The following is a 15671-nucleotide window of genomic DNA, read 5'->3' on the forward strand; positions in this document are numbered from 1 at the left end:
TAAAACAGGTGAGGCCCCGCAAAGGGCCACACTGCGTGACACACAGAGGTGTGTGGAGTATGTCACGCTCAGTCCTTGGAGGCAGGACTCGGTGTGAAGTGCTGCTGGGCTTGTCAACTGTGAGAGTGCCACTCGGGGGAGGCTGGCATGGCCTGAACTAGCTGGCACTCATGGAAGTGTTCGGGTGGGTACCCCAGGCAGTGGGAACTGTCCCGCCCCCTTAGGGGACCCAGGGCAGATAGGTGCTCATACCACAGGGCAATCACTGCCCCTGCCTGGGGGGAGGGCACAGGTCCCCCTGGGCGTGCACAGCAGGGCTGGTAGTTTGGTGACTTCCTTTCCCACTGACCGGAGACAGCCTAGCTGGTGAGCCTGGGCTGGGGGAGGCCAGGGCTCCCTGACCTTTTCAGAAATGTTGGAGGCTATGATGTGTGGTTCCACATTCTGTGGTCACTGCCTTCTGTGGCTCTGCTCACATTGTCTCTGAGGAGACTGGTATGGGCGTGGCACCAGGGTCTGGAAGACCCTACCTTCTTCTCACCCCAGGCCAGGTGACATCAGCCCTACCCAAGAGGTCCACGGGTCTGGGGAGCTGTTGTGTTTCTCTTTTATGTTTCTGGGGACAAAATTTAGCAGCACCTGTGCTTGTCCTGGGAAACTGGAATACAGTGTACGGAAAGTAGAGAAATCAACACACAAAAAAACTGCCTTTGTTTTTGCTCTCGAGGGCCGGTTGGTCACCTGGGTTGGTGCCCTCTCCTGCTTGCCCCCCCATCACCCAACCCCCCTCCGGGACACGTTTGCATATTATCACAGCCTCTCACCCCGGGGGTGTCCTGGAGTCCACCTAACCCTACTGCGGAGGCAAGGCAGTTGGGGTTGGGTTGGCCTTTCTGCCGCTGAGCTCAGGACTCCTCAGGTCCTTGGCTTCCAGCCCCACGACAGGCTGGGCTGAAGGGAAAGCAGTGGGGATGGCCACTGGACAGGCCCCCGGGCTCCACCAAGGAGTGCTGTGTGGGGAAGGTCATCCACTTCCTGGGCCGGCCTCCCCATCCCTGAGGCTGTGGTAGGGCCCTTCGGCTCCTAAGCCTCCTCACTCTGAGGGATATTTCTACCCAACAACCAACAATATTCATCGGGCACACCTGAGAGAGGGTGCTAGCCTTCCAGTATGGTGGAGGAGAGGTGCCACTCATGTAGCAGCTAGAACAGGGGGCCCTGGGCTGCTGTGCCCCCCGGGGTAGGCGGCTTCCCCATGTGACAAGGGACAAGGCTTGCACAGACGATCGGCAAAGCCAGGCAAGGCCCTAGGCTGGGTGGGGCCAGACCCACCTCAACGGAGAAGCGGCCAGTGCCCCGTCCAGTACCCCGCCCAGCAAGCAAAACAGCAGCCAGACCCACGCCTAAGGTGGCCCCTCTGTAGCCTGCAGTGGCCTGGCCCAGGCCTGAGGGTCGGTGACACGGTGGGCACAGTCCAGGATGGGGCTCAGCCTGTTTCTTACCGGCTGGACAGGGCTGGGAGGGACCCAAGAACTTGAAGTTTCGGACCCTGGCTCAAGGTGTCTGCCACTTGGCCGGCCACCGCGGATTCGGTGCGAGACTGGAGCGAACCCTCCCTCCCTCTGGCCGTCCCCCCCTTCCTGCTCGAGGGCCTTAGGACCAACAGGTGTGTTAGGGCTCCAGGTGTGCGGAGCCTTACCAGGGACACAAACCCCGGGCGTAGCAAGCCGCGCGGGGGCAGCCCAAGACCCCGTCTCGTCTCGCTCCAGCTAGGGACGAGCTGGCCGAAGCGGGTGAAAGCCCCGTCAGCTGGCGCGGGAAGCCCAATGGCGAGCGCCGGCCGCGGGCTGGGCGCCCTCGGGGGGCGAGGTGGTCCTGGCCGGACGCTGGACCGGCCGGGGGCCGTCGCCGCCGCGCCAGGGAGGGCGCGCGGGCGGAGGGGGGCGCCCGAGCCACCGCCACGGCACAGCCCCCGCCTGCAGACAAAGGAGTCAGCGGGGGGCGGGCGCGGGCTGGGGGGGGGCGTCGAGAGAGGAATGGGGCGAGGGGGCGGGGCGCCGCGGTGTCACGTTACCGCCCGCAGCGCCCTTTAACTCCGGCCCCGCCCCCTCCCCCCGCCAGCCCGCTCGCTGCGCCCGCGCCCCGCCAATCCGCCCGCGAGCCCGCCGGCCCCGCCCGCCTCGGGTGGGTGTGTGTTCGCGGCCACTGGGCGGCTCGCGGGGGCCGGGCCGCCAGCGGAGAAGGGGGGGAGCGGCGCGAGCCAATCGTGGCCTTGTTGTTGAAACTGAAAATACTACTTTATGCTAATCGCATCGGGGGCCCGCGAGCCGTGGGGGTGGGACCCTCGCGTATAAAGGGGCGCGCGAGGGCTGGGCGTTCCACAGCCAAGTGCTCTGCGCTCGGTGGGTGCCAGCCAGGCTAGAGCCACCCGAGCGAGCGAGGACAGGCATCGAGGGGGCGCGGCCGCCGGCCGGACCAGAGAGCGAGCGAGACTCAGGAGCCGTTCACGGCCAGACAGGCAGGTAGCCGCCGCGCCAGCCCTCCCGCCGCGTTCCTTTGCAATGCAGACTCCGGGGTCTGCGCGGGGTCTCTCTTGTGCCCGGCCTCCGCCCTCTCCTCCTTCTCCTCCTCCTCCTCCTGTCCTCTCCTCTCTCTTCCCGCGGCCCGGCCACCCTCTGGCCATGCCCGACGTGTATCTCTGCAGCGAATTGGCAATGGAGCGCCTTGTCTCCCGCCGCACCTATCCCCAGTTAGCGCGCAGCAGCGCCTGCCGCAGCCTTTTCGGGCCGGTGGACCACGAGGAGCTGAGCCGCGAGCTGCAGATGCGCCTCGCCGAGCTGACTGCCGAGGATCAGCGCCGCTGGGATTACAACTTCCAGCAGGACGTGCCGCTGCGGGGCCCTGGGCGCCTGCAGTGGACCGAGGTGGATAGCGAGTCCGTGCCCGCCTTCTACCGCGAGACCGTGCAGGTGGGGCGCTGCCGTCTGCTCCTGGCTCCCCGGCCCCGCCCGGAAGGTGCGGGCGCTAGCCCACCCCCTGTGCCGCAGGCTGATGAGCCCCTCGACGGCCTGGGGGAGGCGCCGGCGTCGCCGTCTGGCGGCCCGGCAGTGGCTCCGGCCCCGGCTCCAGCCGTGGTGCCGCAGGAGAGCGCTGAGCAGGAGGCGGGCTCGCCTCCGCGCAACCAGGAGCCCCTTGCTGAGCCGCTGCTCTCGGGGATGTCCGGGCGCCCTGCACAGGGCACTGTGGCCGTCGCCACTACTGCCGCTGGTGCCGCAACCACCAATGGGGCCGCTGCCACCACCGCTGCGGCCGCCGGAGGCGCAGCGATCAAGAAGCTGCCCGGGCCTCTCATCTCTGGTGAGTACCGCGCAGCCCCGCCCCGGCCCTGCCCGGCCCTGCTCGGCCTTGCTTTGTCCAGCTGGCCGGGCTCCCCGGCCCTCGGGGGCCTCTCTTGGTCCCCGTCTCCTCCCGTGGCATTAAAGGGCCCGCAGCGCGCAGGGCGCGGCTGCGCCTGCACCCGGTCCCCGCCCTGTTGTTGTGCTCTCCAGCCTCTCGCAGGAGCGGGAGGAATGGGAGGGCGCGCTCCGGCCCTTTGGAGCGCGGTCCTCTTCTCCGGCCACTGGAGTCCCTCCCCGGGCGCGGTCAGGCGCGGTGATTGCGGCGCGGAGCGGGTTAAGTGCGCAGCAGCCCCGGGGGGCTTGGCCGCGGGACAAGGGGAAATGCTTACACAGCACATTGCGAGACGACGTAAACAAAGCTGACCCGCCACGGACCTCAGCGCGGGCGGGGACGCGCCCCCACTCCGCCGGCCAGCCGCCCGCGCCCCCTCCAAAGCCCTCCTTGGGTTCCCCGGCACGCCCTGTCTTGACTGGTAACGGGGGTCGCTCGCACTCTGTCGCCCAGCAGATTTCTTCGCCAAGCGCAAGAGATCTGCTCCTGAGGCCAAGGCTTCCAACGAGGTCCCGGCGGGATGCGCCGCGCCTGGCGGCCCTCCAGCCGTCGGCTCCGCGGAGCAAACCCCGCGCAAGCGCCTGAGATGAGGTGAGTGCGTTGGCTGGGGGTGCACGGGGAGGGGCCCGCGGGGGTCCTCTCGGTGCCTGTCGCCTCCCACTCATTGCCCCTTTCTCCTGCAGCCTCACGTCCAAAGAGCCCCGAGGGAGCCCGCTGGGCAGCGGACAGGAGGCGCGCTGGGCCTCGGCTGGGACCGTCCATGTAGCAGCAACCGACGGCAGCTGCCGCAGAGCAGCGTTCGGTTTTGTGTTTAAAGTTTGAAAACTGTGCAATGTATTAATATCTCTTTTATATCTAAATGTATTCTGCACGAAGAGTACACTGGTCCCAAGGTGTAAAGCTTTAAGAGTCATTTATATAAAATGTTTAATCTCTGCTGAATCTCAGTGCAAAAAAAAATATGAAAAAAGAAAAAAAAAGGATAAAAAGCGGAAAAAACATTGTATATTTGTACAAAACATAAAAAAAAAAGTTATACTAACTTATATTTTCTATTTATGTCCCGGCGTGGGCTGCTGTCCCACGCGATAGCTGGGTTATTGGTTATTCCAAAGGCACGTATCCCCCATCTGGTCACCCCCAAATGTATAAATTTCTTTTTTTTTTTGTCATGGACTCTGGGAGGGGTCGCTCACAAGCTGTAGCTGCCTGCCACCGCGCCAGCCCACCTAGCTTGCAGTCTCTTCGCGCTTTCGCTGTCTCTTTTTATTATTAGGATTATCTTTAACTTGAAGACAATTGTTAAAATGGTTCCTGAGCCGTCTGCACCACTGTCCTGGTCCCTCGTCCGCTGGGTTCGAAATAAAGAGGCCAAAAAAAAAGAAACATTTGCCGTTCAGTTGTGTGTCCTTGTGCCGACTCCGCCCTGGTACCCCAAAGTTAGGGAGGTCGGTTGCCACCCGGGGGCAGCCCCAAAGAGGGGGACATTTTCCTGGCGGGGCTGGCTGGTGCCTACCTGCTGCGGGGCTTCTTTCCAATTTAGAGATGGGCGGCCCTGCCCTGGTTTGTCTCTCACACACACACACACACTCTCTCCCCGTTTGCAGGCTGTGCCCTGAGAATCAGAGCTCATTGCATCCCTTGGTGCGAAGGAAACCACCACACCCAGCTGCCCTGGACTCAGCCCTCATGGGCTCAGATGGGCACTTATTTTGCAAAGGGCTGGTCCAGTGTAGACCACCCTCCTGCGATGGGTGCACTGCCACGGCACCCCCCCACACACACAAAGTGGAGCCCCAACTGCTCCTGGGGTTGCAGCTTCTCGGGGATGTGGGGTCCTGAGAGCCCTGTTGGGCCTGCGGGGAGGGGGTCCTGGGAGAACAAGGGGAACAAGGGGAGGCACTGGGCTCCCCCAGGGCTTCTGTGAAGAACTCAGCACAGCACTACCTTTCTGGATTCCAAGGGCTGCCTTTCATTCAAAAAGGAGAAACTTTTTTTCTTTTTAAATAGCTGACCCATAAACCTCTGAAAATTATGGCTTACAAAGGAAAGGGTGATATAAAATAGCAAAAAACCCCAAACACACACACACACACACACACACACACACACACACAAGAACAGACGGCTGGCAGCATTTTTTGCTGGTGGCAGGAGGAGAGAACTCATGACTTGAAGTTACCAGTTGGGGGGCTCATGTCCCCCCAGGGTCAAGAGAAGCGGCTGGGCTCAGCCCTCACACATGTGGACGTGTCATGAACGTCCCCCAGTTGCCTGAAGCTGCCGGGGCCCCAAGGCCCAGCTGGGGCCAGATGCTGAGCCGTGTCATCCCCATGAGAGGGGGGCCCCTGCCCCCTTCAGCTCTGCATGAGCCTGGTCATAATCGGACCTGTGTAGACTTGACTTCAGGCCTCTAGCCTGCCCCGGGGAGGGGATTTGCCCACAAACTTCTCCTTCCCCACTGCCGCTGCGGCTGTGGGGGAACCAGGCCTGAGTGCAGGGTGGCTGATGGGGGATGGTAACAGTTGAGGTGGAGAGTGGCGGCTTTGGGGCACCCTACCTGAATTAAGAATTGTTACTGAGGCAGGAACCTGGCTGGGCAGGCAGGCACCCTGCAATCCCCAAACCATGGCTGCAGGGGCCGGCCCCTGGCCCCAGGGACCCAGCCCCTCTGCTGCTCACAGCCCTGGTCCCCAGGCCAGGGACTTGGGGAGTGCAGCCCGCCCGCCTGCCTCCCTCCCTCTGGGCTTCAGGTGTGTCTCCAGGGTGGCTTTCTCCAGAGCAGGGCTGCCTGGCAGAGAAGGTGCCCCCTGATGTTCTTCCTGGGGCAGGTTCATCCTGAGACTGGAGCTGGCACTGGGATTTGAGTCGCGTGTGGGACTGCAGGCAGGCACCGGTGGCCCTGAGCAAGCCCCCCTTTCCTTGGCGGGCCTCAGTTTCCCGCCTCGTCCAGGCGGTGATGAGTGAGGGTAATCATGAAGAACAGGGCATCTGGCAGCACGGTGGGCAAAGCTCTGTGCTCGTCTGTGCGTGTCTGGCTGTCAGGATGGGGCCCTTTCCTCCCTGTCCCCAGGCCCCGTCCCAGCCCAGAGCACCTGGCAGCTGGCAAACACACGGCTGAGTGTGCCCTCTGTCACAGTCTGACCCCCGCTCCACTGGGGATTCGGGACCATCGTAATAAAAATGATGCTGTGACAACCGTGACAAGGAGCCACAATGGCTTCGGCGCTGGGTCCTTGCTCCACGCCAGGCAAGGATTAAGCACGATCCATCTTGAATGGGGTCTCACTGTGTTCCCCCATTTGTCTAAGGAGGAAACTGAGGCAGGGAGTTACTTGCCCAAGGAGGAGCCACTGACCTTGGCAGGGCTAGGGGGGACTTTGGCCTGGGGCTGCTGGGATGGTACTGTCTGCCCTTGGGGGGTGGGCACAGGGTGGGGAGGGAGCCATGTACACAGCGTGGGCTGCAGGGCATGTCACGGGCTGGGACAGAGCGTGTCCTTTGCTGAGCGCGTGCTGCGTGTGAGGCCTGGTGCTGGGCTCTGGAGCAATAGCAGCTTCCTGTGGACCCAGCTGGGAAGACAAAATATTGAGCCTTGAACCTATAACCCAACAAAGCAGTGACAGCCAGGCAGGGGCTGACCAGAGACTGCCCTGGGCAGCGGTGGGCAGGGCGCGTGAGCCACGGAGTGGGATGACAAACCGTGCAGAGCAGGGAGGACAAAGGCCATGGGGGAGGCAGGGTGTCCCAGAGCCCGGCCATGTGATAAGGGCGAGGTGGGGGTTGCTGGGTGCTCCCCCCATCGGGCCTGGCCTGAGGCTGGGTGTTGGGCCTGCACATAGTTTAAATATTAGTCAACGAAAGAGTATCTTTTGGGGTGTTCCTGTCAGGACCCCCTTTCCCTGTCCTCTCCCACCGGCCTCCTGGACGCTTTGTGGGTCTGATGGGCTGGGGTCAAAGGTTGGATTTTATCTTTCGGCAGCGGGGAGCCCTGGAGGCACTAAAGCAGGGGAGACAGAAGCTGAGGGACTTACACAGCCCCCCCAGAGCTGCAGGGCAGCAGGGGCGTGGGGGCCAGACAGGGGCTCCTGTGGACAGGATACCAGTTTGGCCAGCACGCAGCTGCCTCCAGCAGGCCAGACACTGCTTTGGGCCCCAGAGGCCCAGCAGAATGAGAGGGACACAGCTCCCTGCCTGTGGGAGCTCTCGGGCAGCGGGAGGGGACAGAACAAAGCCCGGTAAGTGAGCAAAGGGATAGTGTGAGCAGTAAGCAATGCTGAGTCCCTGGCCAGGCCAGGCCAGGACCTCCTTTCCGCCCTCCCCTCCAACCCCCCCTCGACAGGTGATGTCTGAGCTCGGCTGAGGTGAGAACTGAAAGATGTGACAATTAAATGGGAGAAGATAGTTTCAGGCAGAAGGAACAGCCAGTGCAAAGGCCCTGAGGCCCGCAGTATTCATGGAATAGTGGGCAGGGGGTGGTTGCAGGGGGGGTGAAGTGTGGGGGGGTGCTATGAGATACATTGGGAGGGAGACCTAAAAGGACTCGCTGATGGACTGGAAGGGGTGTGGGGTGTGGGTGCCTCGGAGGTGACCGTTTACTTGTAAGTATGCACGTGGGCCATTCTCAAAACTGAGGAAGCCTTCCCAGAGAAGGGGAGAGCAGAGAGCCCAAGCCTTTCTTTCTCGTGGGCATACATTGCCAAGTCCAGGCCACCCCTGCTCTGAGTTCCGCTCCTAGCCCGGCCCTGTGGACACGAGCACGCACATTTAGTTTCGGGGAGAGTCCTGACAACGAGGCATCAGCCCTCTACATGGGGTACCCAGTGAGGACAGTGAGGCCCACAGATGCCAGGCGAATGGCCAACGGTCACTCGTGTGCAAAGCACTCGGAGGCTTTCCCCGACGCTGTTTCAAGAGAACTGTTTCTTAAAAATAATCGAATGCGTCCTGAGCGAAAGTCTATGCTGTATGAGCGCACTCTTAGTGCTGCGTGTGCTGAGGGCTGGGGCAGAGGTAGCTGGCTCATGTGGTGGCAGTGCCCCAGGCTTCATGAGTGCCCCCCGAGGGGCCACACCATCTTCCATTTCCACCAGCAGAAAAGAGAGCTCCTGTCCAAGACACTGGTGTTTTTTTTCTTTCTTCAAACTTACCTCCTGTGTGCACCACACCAACCACCAGTTTTTGGGTGAATTTAAGAAAAAAACAAACAAACAAAAAAAGAAACCTCATTACAGTTTAGACACAACAACAAAATGAGCGTTATGAAAAATTACCAGCGGTGACAGTGGCTTTATTTCAGGGCCTGGCTGTGACCCGGCTGGGGTAGACACAGCCTGAGCGTGGCCGGATCCTTGTCCCGTGGGTTCTGTGAAGATTGCATTCGTGTCCAAATATTTGCTGCCCTGCCCTGCGGTAGATTCTACAGCTCCTGCCTGTTGTTATCAGACTTGGCCACGTGGCTTGCGCTGGGCCCTGAGTGTGTGATTGGCACGACAGATGCGGCTGTTGAGCAGAAGAGGCACAAGCCGGTATATGGTGCCGCCCTCTGATCCCTCCTCTGTGACACCAGGATGGGACTGTCACACTGAGAATTCTGCCCATGGCTGTAAGCCACAGGGATTTTTGTTATGCAGCATAAAGGCTGAGCTGACAGAGACACTTTGTCTGAAGATCCCAGCTCACTGCTTTCAGGTTCCAGGAATGAAAGGAAGTTGCTCTGAAAACCGGAACATGGGCCCAGGAACAGTGGCCTCTCTGAGCATGGCGCTCAGTGTCCCGCTGGTGCTAAATCCAGCCTGCCGTGTTTAAGGGCTGGCGGCCCAAGTCTGGCAGGGTGCGGCAGGGTCCCGTGTCCTCGCTGGTGGCCTTCTGTCTGCTGTCACCTGAGTATGGGCTTTCTAACGTGTTCGGTCGGCGAATGAGGCATGGAGCATCTGGACAGAGGGGCTGCAGGCGCAACACAGGCCTGGGAGGGCGCGGAGAAGGCCGGAGCCTTCCTGCACGGTCATTGTGACAGCGGTTCTGACCACACTACCGGATGTGGTGGCTTGTATGCTCATCCCACCCCGGGGATCAATCATCTTGATGCCACAGAACAATGACAAGTGCCCAATGAATGAGATGCCACACGGCCACTTCGCCTTGCCTGCCCCTGTCATTGTGCCGATGCCCTGAGCTATCTGGGGCACAAGCGGCAGACGCAAGGCTCACGCTCACGAGGCGCAGTGTGGACCCACCGTGGAAGCCCAGGGGGCGGCTCAGGGGTTTCCTCCGGGAGCTGCTCACAGTTGAAGAGAGCCACCCACCTCCAGTGACAGTGGGTTTGGGGACAAAGCCTGGACCCTGGCCTTGGGCAATCAACTCTGGGGCCCCCTAAGGGACTGGCTGTGACCTTTGTCTCATCTGTATCACTGCTCAGTGCCTCCCGCCTCCCAGCCTACTCTCCAACCCACAGGGCTGGGCCTGAGAGCGGCCCTGGGACAACTCCCTACACACACTGCATGGACACACACACGGACATGGACACACAGACATGCAGAGACACACACGGACATGGACACATAGACATGCAGACAGACACACACAAACATAAATACAGACACACAGACATGCACATACGCATGGATACACACGTACAGGGCCACGCAGGCATACAGACACAGACATGCACACACACAGGGACCCAAACACACAGGCACGCACATGCAGACACAGACACACATGGACACAAACACCTGTGCGCACACACATGTCCAGTAACTCGTCTTCTGGTTTTCTTTGATGAAGGAGGAAAACCATCACTACTTGGGAGCGGGTTGCAGTCTCAGACCGAACAGTGTGTCCACGGCTGCGCACATGTAAGCCCAAACACTTATCCTGAAGTTTAAAAATGGTGTTAATCAGGTCCTGAAGCGAGTGTTTCCGGGGTGGGCAGGATACCGATCATGTCACTGGGATGCGCTCCCTGAAATAAGGACTAGAAACAGCCTCTGGTGGCCTCAGCAGCCTCCAGAAGAATGATTTGCTCCTAGCCAGTGCCCAAAAGCCGTCAAGTGAGGGTCCTTGTCTTCAGGGGCTGCCCGGCTCCAATGGCCAGCGGCCAGCGGCCAGGTGTGTTCACCACTCCCTCCCCTGTCACAACGGCAGCTGTATTATTCAACGCCAGGGCACAGAGGCAGGTGAGCACCAGCAGCCGCTGCCTCCTCTTCTGTTGGCAGGAGAACATCTGTTCCAATGAGCCGTCACCAAGGAAAAGCTGTCCCGGAGCCCAGGGTTTTGTTGATGCCTATGACACTGAGAGTCAGGAATCTGGGAAGTGCTGGTGGGGAGCTTGGCTCTGCTTGATGGGGTGTCGGGGTGGTTTGATCGAGGCGAGGGATGGACTTCCAAGGTAGTTCATGCCCAGGACCGGCAGAGTGGTGCCAGCACCAGCTGGGGCCTCAGTTCCTTACTTGTGACTTCTCCACGAGCCTACTTGGGCTTCCTCACAGCATGGCAGCTGGGTTCCTGCAACAGGTGCCTGCAGGAACCTAGTGAGCTGCAAGGTCTCTAACCGCCCGGCCCAGGACATCACCAGCAGCCTCTGCCTCCTCCGGCTAAGCCAGTGCTTTACTGATGCTGCCGGCGTCCAAGGCAGGGGACCCCACTCTGCTTCTCCAAAGAGCTTGTGGCCATCTGGGCACGCACCCTTCCTTCCTGGCAGTGCCCAGCGCTGATGCTCAGTGATCACCCAGCACATCCTGAGGTGGGGTGGGGTTTACTTCAGGACTTACACAACAATTGTTACCTAAATTAAAAATAAAATTATTTTCCGTTAGCGTGGAGTTTCAGTAATCCACAGTAAGGGAGGTCATTGAGCACTGCTCACATCTGTACTGACCAAATGCCAGGAGTGGCTTCTTGCTCAGACCTCAGAGCGGGGTCCAGGCGGGAGGCAGAGCGTTGGGCAGGGGCACATGACAGCACGGACCCCTCCTCCTAAGACCACCGGGACTGGCGCCATGGCAACCCCTGAGAAGGGCGTGTTGCCAGCAGCCCCCCCTGCATTCTTCTGTTGCCTGTGCCGGTTTACGGTTGATACACAATACACACATGTATCTACAGATACATAGTTTCTCTGTTTTTGTCAACTTTGTAGCTGTTTTTATGTTTTCTCAGCAACAGCAATAGTATCACTTGTATCTCTCCTTTAAGGAAATTCTTATTGGGAACAGGTAACCACACCCAGAGTAAACACACTGGAGCAGTGCCTGGGGCCCCAGGCACTGAGCACTGTGTCCACCACCCTGAGCATTCTCCAGATCTCGTCCATTTGTTTCCCTACCCAAACTGTTATTTTATTGTTTCATTTTAGCATTTGCTTATTTATTTATTATTTTTTTAAAGCCATCCCAGACCCTTGGTCCTCCCACGGGCAGATCCATCTTTGCAACTCAAATGGGCATCGGCCTTGAAGGGCCACGTGGACCCACTGTCAGGGCAGCGTGGTGGGCTTCATCCAGGAAGCAGCCTCTCCCTTGCTCTAACCTTGCTGGCTTCCGGGGAGGCCCGTGCTTTGTTTGAAAATGACACAAAGCCTTGGCCAGTTAGCTCAGTGGATAGAGCGTGGGCCCAGTGTATGGACCGTCCCAGGTTCGGTCTCCAATCAGGGGATGCATGAGCCTCCCCCTTCTCTGAGCCTTGCTCTCCCTCTCTGAGAGGGGAACACTGGAGAGTCTCTGAGGACCCACCTATTGAATGTTTTTTGAGTCCATGAAGTAGGCCATGGCTTAAAATCTGCTCCCCAAAAGTCCCTCTGTTTTGGTGCTGGCCCGTCCCGAGGCCCCCCTGGGCTGAGGCTTGGAGGACCTTGACTGTTAGGCCTAAGGGAAGGAGCTCTCAATCTGGGATTTCTGGGGGCTTTTATATTGATGGTCACTTAGGGTTGATCCCCCAATCCGGGGGCCTGCAAGCTGAGGGCTGGGGCAGAGCCAGGACTGCAGAGGCCAGGAGTGACCGCCCCCCCTGCCCACCCCGCCCCGTCCACTGATCCATGCTTGCTGGGGTGGGGGTGGGGTGGTCACGCTGCACCCTGACTCTCCCAGACAGAGCTTCCAGTGGGCAGGGACGACCCCCAGCTTCAGCCACACCATGGCCTGACTGTCCCTGTGGAGGAGTCCACCAGGGGCTCAGAGAAAGGCCAGGGGTCTGTCTCCTCTGGGTCCTGGTGCTAACACCCCTCAGCCCTGGGCCTCCTGGGTGGGGAGGCCCCTTTTTGGTCTGTTGTACCCCTGAGAGGCAGGGCCCGCGTGTGGGTCCCAGCACCCAGTTCTCTGCCGTGCTGCAGAGACTTCCACAGCTTCTGCTGCGCCTGAATGAGAGAGAGAGAGAGAGAGAGAGAGAGAGAGAGGAGGGAAGGCGGGAAGGAGGGAAGGAGGGAAGGAGGGAGAGAGGGAAAGAGGGAAGGAGGGAGAGAGGGAAGGAGGGAAGGAGGGAAGGAGGGAGAGAGGGAAAAAGACATGGAATCCGAATTCTGTCAAAGACCTGTTTGTTTTTTGTTTTCTTTTCAGTGGTTCATTTCAGGGTTTTCTCTCATTTCAAATCTGCCACTCTGAGGGGCCCCTGCTGCCAGGCTGGGGGAGCAGACCTCGGGCCCCCACACACTCCGTTGGAGAGGTTTCTGTGTGCTCAGCGTGCCAGAGCTCCCTCCCCCCCCCCACCCCGCTGCTCCCCACGCTCCCCTCACACCTTCCACTGTCCGGTGTGGAAAAGCGGACTGGACCGTCCTGCCCAGAGTGGAGTAACAGAAAACTAAGGAGCACGGGGCTGGGGGAAGCAGATCTCTGGGAGTTTTAACTCGGAGCGGGGCCTCCCGGTGAGGAGTCTTCCTAAGGAAACGCAGTGTAAGGCCAGTGCGGCTGCCCCCTCGGAGGCCAGGGAAGAAGGTGGGGAAGGTGGGAGGAAATTGGACTGGCCGGGCCACTGCACCGGGAGGGGACGGCACGGGGGTCTGGGCGGGGCACCGAGGAGGGGACGCAGCCATGCGGCCTGCCTGGTGGAAGTCACTCCAGGTCAGAAATGCCCAGGCAGGAAATGAGATGAACTTGTAAAAGACATCAAAGGAAGTGGAAAAACATTCTTCTAACATGTCAGGGAGAGGAGAGGGAGCGGGAAATGCTGGCCCCTTGTTAGAGGAGGGGAAGGGGTGATAAAGAGATGGCATTAGATAATTAAAGATCATTAAAACCGACAGACAGCCGGAGACGAGGGTGGGGTGGGGAGTGGTGGGAGCGGGAGACCCAAGGAGCAGGCGCGGAGCCCCCGCAGACGGGCACCTCTGTGGGCACCCAGAGCAGCGTGCAGAGGCCTGGCCATCGCGCGGGGAGGTGGCGTTCGTTCTGGTGCACCATGTAGGCCTCACCGAAGACTCGGGAGCAGAACACACGCCTTTTCCTGGAAGAAAACCCCTGCTGATCTGTATGCCAACGCTTGAAGATTCCCGAGAGCGTGTGGTGCCCAGGCCACATCCAGGAGGGGCCGGAGCTCTGCTCCCTCCGTGCAGAGAGGCAGGGTGTCTGGCCCACTGACAGGACGACAGGACGCGGCCCCTGTGGGAAGAGCTGCCCTCGGTACCCTCGTTCACGCTCGCCCTCGACTCAGGCGGTGGCCCCATCTCCAGTGCCCGCCCTCAAGTGGTCTGTTTGGAGCAGGCCCACACCCCCACTCCGTGGGCCAAGCCCCAAGGGGCAAGCCTGTCCTGTTTCTGGGCACATCCCAGGTGGCATCACAGGCCCGGCAGAGAGCAGAGCGTTGCAGCCTCTGAAGGCGCCGGTGGGCAGGAAGCGCAGGACGTCCTGGGCCTGGCACCCAGGACTGGGAGCGGAGGGCGTTGGCCCCTGCTTTTGGGGCCTCTAGCAGGTCCCCAGCTGGGCTGGGCCTTCAGTGTAGCTAAATGGGGCAGGAGACGGCAGCCCTGGGGGGCAGAGGTGGGGTTGTTTTTCCCAGGCCCTGGGGGAGCAGTGGGGAGCCTGGAACTCACTCCCAGGAGGGCGCTTTCCAGCGCTCCCAATACTATAAACAGCAGCAACAGTAACAACAGAAGTCCAAGAATCTTCCGCAAAGGCAAGCCTGAGAGAGCACCCCTCGGTGCGTGCGTGCCCGCCCGACAGGACAGACGGGAGGACAGGGTGCTGGCCAGCCCGGAAGACAGGCAGCCCTGAGCGCAAGACTTGACCGCAGGAAGCCTGGAGGGACCGCTGCGCACGGACGGGAGGGAGCGCGCTGCGCATGGTGCCAGGCCTTCCTGCCCTACCGCCGGCGGCGGGAGCAGGAGCAGGGCGGTCGGTGGGCGGGAGCCGCCCCCTTTGGGCGCGACCGAGCTGGGCTCGCGGGTCCGCGGGGAGGGGCGGGAAGGCAGCTGGACGCGACGGCGATTTATGGGCCTTTCAGGCGAGCAGGTGCCTCCTCAGGCCGCCCATTGTCTCGCAGGCCTCACAATGGGGCTGCCGCAGTGCTGGCCCCCGCCGCGGCCTGCTCGGGCGCGAGGGTCCCGGGGCAGCGTGGGCCATCCGTCCGCCGCCACGAGCCCGTCGGGGCGTGCGCCCCCGCGTCCTGTGCGCGCCCATCGGCGGGGAGCAGGCCCTACGCGCTTGGCGTCCGGCTCTGCGCACGGCCTGCCTGCGGGGCCCTGCCGGTACCCCGCGCCCTGACGGTGCGCCCATGGCCCGTGGCGCCTGCTACTCCTGCGCCGTCGGGGCGCTCGGCTCTGCCTGGCTGGCTGGCACGGCCCGCGCGGCCGCGTCCCCGGTGCACACACAGAGGGGCCCATTCTTCCCGGCTCCGCGCAACCATATGGCAAATCCGCGTCGACACAGCAGCCCCCGCTCATTCAGGCGCAGAATGTCCCGCAACAGGGAACAATGACAACTCTGTTCGCGTCTATTATGGATGCGAATGGGCGAGAAAAAAGAAAAAAAAAATCATTTAACTCCAAGAGATAGCCAGCTAATTACCAACCATATGTGAGCCCGGATTCAAAGCCATGCCGAGGGAGTTCATTCTGAACCGGGCGACTTTATTAGGTATAGAAGACAGATGTCCCGACAGCACACGCATCACAGAAAATCGTGTAAGGGAGTTCTTGAAATGTCCGGGAGAGCTCTTTAAACATTAAAGACTCGGCGCTGTTGATGGGCTGGGCCAGGGCCCTCTGGGAGCCCCGGGCCCAGAAGCAGGGCTTAGCA

General features: G+C 60.8%; 1 protein-coding gene across 4 annotated transcripts; it reads left to right on the plus strand.

Moving 5' to 3' along the window:
- The first annotated feature begins 2285 nt into the window (after positions 1-2285).
- CDKN1C (cyclin dependent kinase inhibitor 1C) lies at positions 2286-4271 on the plus strand. 4 transcript variants are annotated; one of them, XM_066252329.1, is made up of 4 exons: positions 2286-2518; positions 2705-3357; positions 3904-4041; positions 4134-4271. In XM_066252329.1, the coding sequence occupies exons 2-3, from the start codon at positions 2715-2717 to the stop codon at positions 4038-4040; spliced, it is 780 nt and encodes a 259-aa protein (XP_066108426.1). In that variant the 5' UTR covers positions 2286-2518; positions 2705-2714; the 3' UTR covers position 4041; positions 4134-4271. The 4 variants fall into 4 exon arrangements, with proteins under 4 accessions (XP_066108426.1, XP_066108423.1, XP_066108425.1 ...); XM_066252328.1 differs by having other exon boundaries at positions 2289-2522; XM_066252326.1 differs by having other exon boundaries at positions 2287-3357.
- The last annotated feature ends 11400 nt before the right edge of the window (positions 4272-15671 follow it).

This window comes from Saccopteryx bilineata, chromosome 1 (genome assembly GCF_036850765.1).
Source record: "Saccopteryx bilineata isolate mSacBil1 chromosome 1, mSacBil1_pri_phased_curated, whole genome shotgun sequence".
In the NCBI taxonomy this organism is placed as follows: domain Eukaryota; kingdom Metazoa; phylum Chordata; class Mammalia; order Chiroptera; family Emballonuridae; genus Saccopteryx; species Saccopteryx bilineata.